General features: G+C 43.7%; 1 protein-coding gene across 1 annotated transcript in view; it reads right to left on the minus strand.

Annotated features, from left to right (window-relative positions):
* Window positions 1-2,678: 2,678 nt before the first annotated feature.
* Polr3c (RNA polymerase III subunit C) overlaps window positions 2,679-7,358 on the minus strand; it is a 20,790-nt gene continuing 16,110 nt past the window's right edge. Inside the window, exons 10-15 of the mRNA XM_013349874.2 lie at window positions 6,905-6,965; window positions 6,382-6,532; window positions 5,381-5,482; window positions 5,216-5,265; window positions 4,550-4,699; window positions 2,679-3,199 (exon numbers count right to left, since the gene is read on the minus strand). Coding sequence (XP_013205328.1) covers window positions 3,118-3,199; window positions 4,550-4,699; window positions 5,216-5,265; window positions 5,381-5,482; window positions 6,382-6,532; window positions 6,905-6,965 — 596 coding nt within the window. The 3' untranslated portion in view covers window positions 2,679-3,117. The remainder of the gene's footprint in view (window positions 3,200-4,549; window positions 4,700-5,215; window positions 5,266-5,380; window positions 5,483-6,381; window positions 6,533-6,904; window positions 6,966-7,358) is intronic.

The following is a 7,358-nucleotide window of genomic DNA, read 5'->3' on the forward strand; positions in this document are numbered from 1 at the left end:
TATCTATCTATCTATCTATCTATCTATCATCTATCTATCTATCTATTATCTATCTATCTATCTATCTATCTATCTATCCATCCATCCATCCATCCATCCATCTATCCATCCATCTATCTATCTATCTGAGACAGGGTGTAGCTCTGGCTGCCCTGGGACTCACTCCTGTAGACTCAAGGATTCACCTGCCTCTTCCTCCCAAGTGATGGGATAAAAGGTGTATGTTACTACTGCCTGGCTAAAAATGATCTATTTTTGATTATACTCCCAAACTTATGCCCCATTTATTGTGATACATTGTGTTTAATGTAGAAACTGGCAATATATTGACACTCAAGTGTTGAAAGAATTGAAACATAAGTAAGAAGAAACTAAAAGCCTTGCAAGAACATTTAGCTGCATTAAGTGAATTCAAGCTACCAGGACAAACTGTACCCAAGGTACTGACACCATCTAGAGTGGATCACAGAAAGGAGGGAAGGGGTAACTTTTGTGTTTATCATGTCCCAGACATTATATTCAAGTGTTCCACACATATAATTTCAGCTGTGTTAGAAGCCTAGACCTGGTAAACGTGTCTTTTGTTTATATAACTGCGTGGCTCGCTTTATCTGCCAGTTCTGTAAACAGGTTTCCTTGCTGGGTGTGCAGAGCATGTTGTAATCCTAGTATTTGTAAAGCAGAAGCTGGAAGATTGCTGAAAGTTTCAGGTTAGCTTGGTCTACACAGTGAGTTCCAGGCCAGCCTAGCTATACAGTAAGACCCTGTCTCAAAACCAAAACCAAAACCAACAACAAAAAAGCCCCAAATAAACTTCTTTTCGTTTTCCCACAGCCGCCTTTGACATTCTGCACACCGTGTGCATGCGTTAAATGTTACAACTCAGTGAAATAAGTGTAGACTTTTATAAATGGAATTAACTACTTGGGAAGAAATTTCAGGGACTATGATGGTTTGAATATGTCCCAGTTTCCCTTGGGCATTTGAACACTTGGTCGCTGACTGATGGCAGTTTGGGAAATTTAGAAAGTGTGGCCTTTTTGGAGGATGTCACTGGGTGTCTCAGTTAGGGTTTTATTGCTGTGAGGAGACACCATGACCAAGGCAACTCTTTTTTTTTAATTAATTAATTTATTTATTAAGTATACAACATTCTGCCTCCATGTATGCCCACACGCCAGAGGAGGGCACCAGATCTCAGTACAGATGGTTGTGAGCCACCATGTGGTTGCTGGGAATTGAACTCAGGACCTTTGGAAGAGCAGCCAGTGCTCTTAACCACTGAGCCATCTCTCCAGCCCCCCCAAGGCAACTCTTATAAAAGAAACATTTCATAGAGGTGGCAGCTTACAGTTCAGAGAGTTAGTCCATAATCATCATGGCAGGGAGTATGGTGGTGTGCAGGCAGACATGGTAATGAAAGAAGAGCTGCCATTTTGATCCTGCAGACTGCAGACAACAGGAAATGGTCTGAGACATTTGGGCATGACTTGAACATATACAAGACCTCAAAGACCACCTCCACAGTGACATACTTCCTTCAATAAGGCCACTTCAACTTTAACAAAGCCACACCTAATAGTGCCACTCTTTTTGTGGCCCATTTTTTGTCAAACCACCCCACCTGGGGCAGGCTTCCAGCTCCAGCCACCATGCCTTCATTCTGCCATCTTGGACTCTCATTCTCTGAAACTTAAAGCCCAGGCAAGAGTCTTCTTCTGTAAGTCCTTTGGTCATGGCGTTTTATCACAATAGAAAAGTAACCAATTCAGGGATGTTTCAACATGAGCTTGACTGACTTAATTTTTGTTTTGTTTCCTTAAGACAGGCTCTCACTCTATTGTCCACACTAGCCTGAAACTTATCAAAAGGGCCAGGCTGACCTTGAACTTGCAGAAATCCCCCCATCTTAGCTTCCTTATTGGTGGGATCACAGGTGAGTCCCTTTGTGCCCAGCTTTGGACTTCTTTTTTTTTTTTCTATTATGTATATAATATTCTGTCTGTGTGTATGTCTGCAGGCCAGAAGAGGGCACCAGACCTCATTCCAGATGGTTGTGAGCCACCATGTCGTTACCGGGAATTGAACTCAAGACCTTTGGAAGAGCAGGCAATGCTCTTAACCACTGAGCCATCTCTCCAGCCCCTGGACTTCTTTTTGTATGTGTGGTGTGTGCACGTGTTGTACAGGTATGTGCATGTGTGTTGTACAGGTATGTGCATGTGTGTTGATCAGAAGTTGACGGTTGGTGTCTCCCTGGCCTGCTTCCTATCTTATTTTTACATTTGTGTGCACTTGTGCATGTGTGTGTGCCACGGTGCCCGAGTAGAGGTTAGAGGACAGTTTGTGGGAGTTCGTTCTTCTCTACCATATGGTTCTGGAGCTAGGTCATCAGCCTTGGTAGCAAGCTCCCTTATCCACTGAGTCACCGTCTTGTTGAGCTGGGTCTCTCACAGAACCTGAAGCCCTTCAATTTGTCTTGACTGGCTAGCCAATGAATTTCAGAGATGTGCCCATCTCCAGAGCTAGGGTGATAGGCATCACACCCAGATTTCATGTGGGTACTGAGCTTCCTGAGCCAGGGCCCTCATGCTTGAGCAGCAAGTGTACCACCCAGTAAGTCATCTTGTTGGCCCCTCAATGACTTCCTGATAAGAACTGACACATATAATTTATGATTAATCTCATTTATTTAAGGTTCTCCCCATTGCAAGGATTTGGTGAGAGAATATAGTGATGGGTATAAGTCTATTAACAAATTTTACAAAATATGTCAGTCTCTTTCTGGTGTATCATGAGCAGTAGGGAAAGACAGAAGCAGGGGCTCAGAATCAGAAATTTAGCTGGGTGATATGGCACACTCTTTTAATCCCAGCACTCAGGAGGCAGAGGCAGATGGATCAACGATGAGTTTGAGGCCAGCCTGGTCTACAGAGTGAGTTCCAGGACAATCAGGATTAAAGATAAGAATGCATCCAAGCACCTTCTTCCTGTTGTTCTATCTCCTAGATCTCTGAGAAGGATGTTGGTTTCTGGTTGGGGAGGTAGCTCAGTGGTACAGCACTTGACTAGCATGTGAAAGGCCCTGAGTTTGATCCTAGCATTGCTTCCTCTGGGTCACGGTCTCTTCATGGTGCTCTCGATGTATGACTCCAGCAAGAAGATGGTTTCATCTACCTGGATCTCACTGGCATCCAACCTGAGTGAAAAGTGAAACATTTGCAAGGGGTTAATGCTCATTAGTATAGTCACAATTGGAGGCTGGACTGGGTGCGGCCATGCAGACTTGCTTGCTTATTCCTGAGCGCGTGGAAAGAAGAGAGAACCAGGAGAGCCTTCTTCCGTCTATATCTCTCCCATATCAGACACTGTGGAGCCGCTGAAGCCCCACAGGCAGCGTCTTACTTTTACTTACAACCATGAGAAAGAACAGCACTTTTAAGAGTCGTGTGCTTTAAAACCATGAGAAAGTGAAGAGTTAGTGTTAATCAAGAAGAGTGAGGGACTTCCCCAATCTGACAAAACCACAGCTAACACCACGCTTAATGGTAAGAATTCAAGTTTCCTTCCTTAGATCAGGAACAATGCCAAGATGTCCTTTCCAGTCTTCTGCTGGAGGTGATAGTCAAGACAATTAGGCAAGTTAAAGAAAAAATAAAAAATTACTAGAACTAATAAATTTACACAACCCCTCTTAATGAATAAAAGGAAATGAAGATGGAGGCACATTGCTATGAGACTATGAAAGGTCTCATGGCCCAGCAATGAATTTGGATTTTATACTGAAAAAAAAAATCAATAAATCATCTTAGCCAGGTGTTGTGACATAGACTTGTAATCCCAGCACTCTGGAAATGGAGGTGATAGAAGCAGTAGAATCAGTCCAAGGCTAGTATGACTACATGAGACCTTTAGTCAAGAAACATAACCCCTTCCAAATCAAAGGATGAGCAAACATATGCACAAGCAAGGAAGCCAATAAATCATTTCAACTAGAAGAGGGATGTTATCAACCACTTTAAAGACAATATTATTACCTGAGAGTTGGGGAGATGGACCAGAGGGTAAATTGTCTGCCATCCAAGTGTGAGGGAGGACCTGAGGCTGGAGTCCCAGAATACACATAAAGCCACACACACACACACACACACACACACACACACACACACACACACACACACGCCGTAAGAGCATTGTGACACATGGTTTGTAAGATAAAGTTATTGCAATGTTCTAGGTAAGAGGTAACAAAGAATCAAGATAAAATGCCAGACTTGAGGCTGAAGTAAAATTCTCAGTACTTGGTGAATGACAGAGGACAGTCCTTGCTGTCCTGGATCAGGCTGGCCTTGAACTCATAGAGATCTGCACCTCTGGAGTACTGGGATTTAAAGGCGTGTGCCACCATGCCTGGTAGGTTCAATTCTTTTAATTAGGCTAGGAAAGATGATGCTGCACTTAGGTTTGCTCACTAAATTGGAGGAGATTAGGCAGTGAATCATATTTGTTTGTTAGGCGCCGTCAAGCAGAGTCTGGACCCACCACTTACTTGTTAACGTTGCGTTTCAGCGTCTCCAGCTGCTGCCGCTCAGGGGCTGTGATCATCTCCTCTATCTCCTGTAGCTGCACCTCCTCTGCACCCGTGGCCTGCATTGATGCAATGATGGCTTCTACCCTCTGAGACTTTTCTAGTAGCCGCCTATCAGACAGACAGAGCTTTGATGTATTTCCTTATCTCTGAGATTCTCCTGCCCTCTAACTCAGAGGCCAGTTCCTTCCTTCTATGTTTCAGCTACAGACTCTGCCCATATAACTTAATCACAAACGTAACTTTGTTCCTAAAACATTTATTGCCTCTTAGTTGCACTTAAACTCTGGGGTCAAGCACATGCTTCATAATTTGCAAACTTAATTAATTGGGGGTACAGTCAACAAGTGTAAACTAAGGCATGGCTATGCCAACCCAAACCCATGACTCAATGCCATACTGTGCATTGGGTTACTGTTGCCATTTCTAGAGCAAGGTTTTCCCTCAGGCTTGGACCTTGAAGAATGTAACTGAAAAAGTGCTGGGGCCCAGAGTGCCGGGTAAAGGAGAACTGTCACCATGGAGAAGTGTTTCAGTTATTGGTTCAGTGGAAAATAACAAAAACAAGCCATGTCTGAGAGAGAGAGGAAAAGAGAAACGCAAAGGTTCAATGGAGAGCACACTCACCTGTTCTCCTTCGTTTCAAACTGCCGCCTTTCTATCAGGTTGGCTATGCTCTGAGGAAAGAGAAGACAGACAAGAAATGCCAATGGTTCTGTTTCAGTGGTGTGGAGTGGACGAGGGAGAAGGGCGAGGCCGCTGGCGAGGGAGGGGAGAAAACCGCATGGTTACCTTATAGCACCTGTGCAACAGCATCCTGGCGGCCGACAGCACATTCACGGTGTACAGATAGAAGGTCCTGGATGGCGCGTGGTCTGGGGTTTTAGGAATTTCCTGTTTGTCCGCAGAAATAAAGAGACTGTTCTTTGGAACTGGTAAAGTAAACACCCATCCACCTGGCACTCTCAGTCCTCATTTCTAAGACTTTTCTTTCCTGGCCAATCAGTAGTGATTCTGTTTATGACATAATCAGCCACAGGAAGCAGGGCGCCCGGCTTTCCATTTTTCTATCAGCATCCCGAATAAAAGGGAAAGCAATTAATATTTACTGAGGGAACTCTACACAGGCCTGGTGGATTATATTTGATTTTCATAATAGACCTTATTTATTAATAATCGACAGTGTGATACTGTTAAGCGTATGCTGGCCTCAAATTTTCAACCCTTCAGCCTCAGCCTCCTCTGTACTGGGGAGTATAGGTACACACTACCACAGCTGGTCCAAACCACGGTTCTTACAGCATCATCCACCGCCATTTTACAGATACAAAATGACAGCGGTTGACCTGCTTGAAGTGACTCCAAAATCCATTCAACCTGCTTCCTCAAACGGTCCCACCATAGTTCTACAAGAATTAAGATATGTTGAATGAGTTACTTACTCTATTAAAGATTTAAGGCTCTCAGGAATAATGGGCTGGATAGGGCAGGGAAGTTAGAGCTGTGAGCTGATTTCCTGGGTGTTGTCTGTCTCTTATCAAGACAGTTAAACTACACAATCCTACGTGGGTTTGCTATGTCTGTGTTAATCTTTCTCTTTTCTTCTGTTTCAGAGGTGGCTATAGTATCTGCCTGGGGACCCAGAGTAATTTCCTCAGGAGTTTCTCCTGCCACAGCCAGCCATGCTGAACAGCAGCTACTAAAGCCGTGGCTACCTGGAGAGATGGGAAGTTCTCTACTAAAGCTGTGGCTACCTGGAGCGATGGGAAGTTCTCTACTAAAGCTGTGGCTACCTGGAGTGATATGAAGTTTTCTGAGAGCATCTTATACAACATGTCCTTTGCCTCCTTTGCAGGAATCATCGCAAAGTCCTCCACCTGCTTCTGCTCCAGGTGTTTCTTCTGCAACACCAGACGGAATATTCTGGCACAGCGAGACCCAAATCTGGAAGAACAAAGAAGCACAGGGTATACTTTAGCTCCTGGTCTCAGAGTAGGACTTACTAATCCACATGTGGGGTCAGGGGCAGAGAGGAACGGGGCTCAGAGTTCTTTTACAGCTTCAGAAGTTGGTAATGGTACTGTTAATCATAACTTGTCACCAAACGCCAACTCCATTGTGTGCTACAGATCTTGTATTCAGAGCTTTGAGTGCTGGTTAATTTTCCTAGCTAGGAATTAGTGTTATAGGGAAGAATAGTTCTACTGGAAAGATGAGACCGAGTATGGCAGGGTATGCCATCAAAACCAAATTACCTGTTCAATGGGGTGTGGAGAGGAAATGTCTGAGCCCACCCCCCATCAGTGGCCCTCTTACCTCTCCTGGATGACAGACTCCAGAGTCGCAGTGGCCAGGGATGCTAATGCCTTGTGGAGGTCTTTATGGAGAGGATTAAGGGCATTTAGTAATGTTTTGGCCTCATCATCATGAACTTAGTTTCATGACTAAATTCCTAATTTATAACTAAAAATTAAATAATACTTTGCTTTTTACATTTCATGTATGATATATAAGTGTATTAACATTTGTAAGGGTTTTTTTTTAATGAAACCAAATCAAAATGGCCATCATTTTATTAAGTACAGCGCCCTCTGATGACCGAGCCCATGTTGGGAGACAGGACTGGGGTGGGGAGGGGGGTGGTGGGGGTGGCAAGAGGGAGGTGCACATGCAAACTGAGAACTAACTCCATTTGTAAGGGTTTTGCTTAAGTAAACTTATTTTTTTAAATATTTATTTATTTATTTATTTATTTATTTATTTATTTATT

This window comes from Microtus ochrogaster, chromosome 21, assembly GCF_000317375.1.
Source record: "Microtus ochrogaster isolate Prairie Vole_2 chromosome 21, MicOch1.0, whole genome shotgun sequence".
NCBI lineage: Eukaryota > Metazoa > Chordata > Mammalia > Rodentia > Cricetidae > Microtus > Microtus ochrogaster.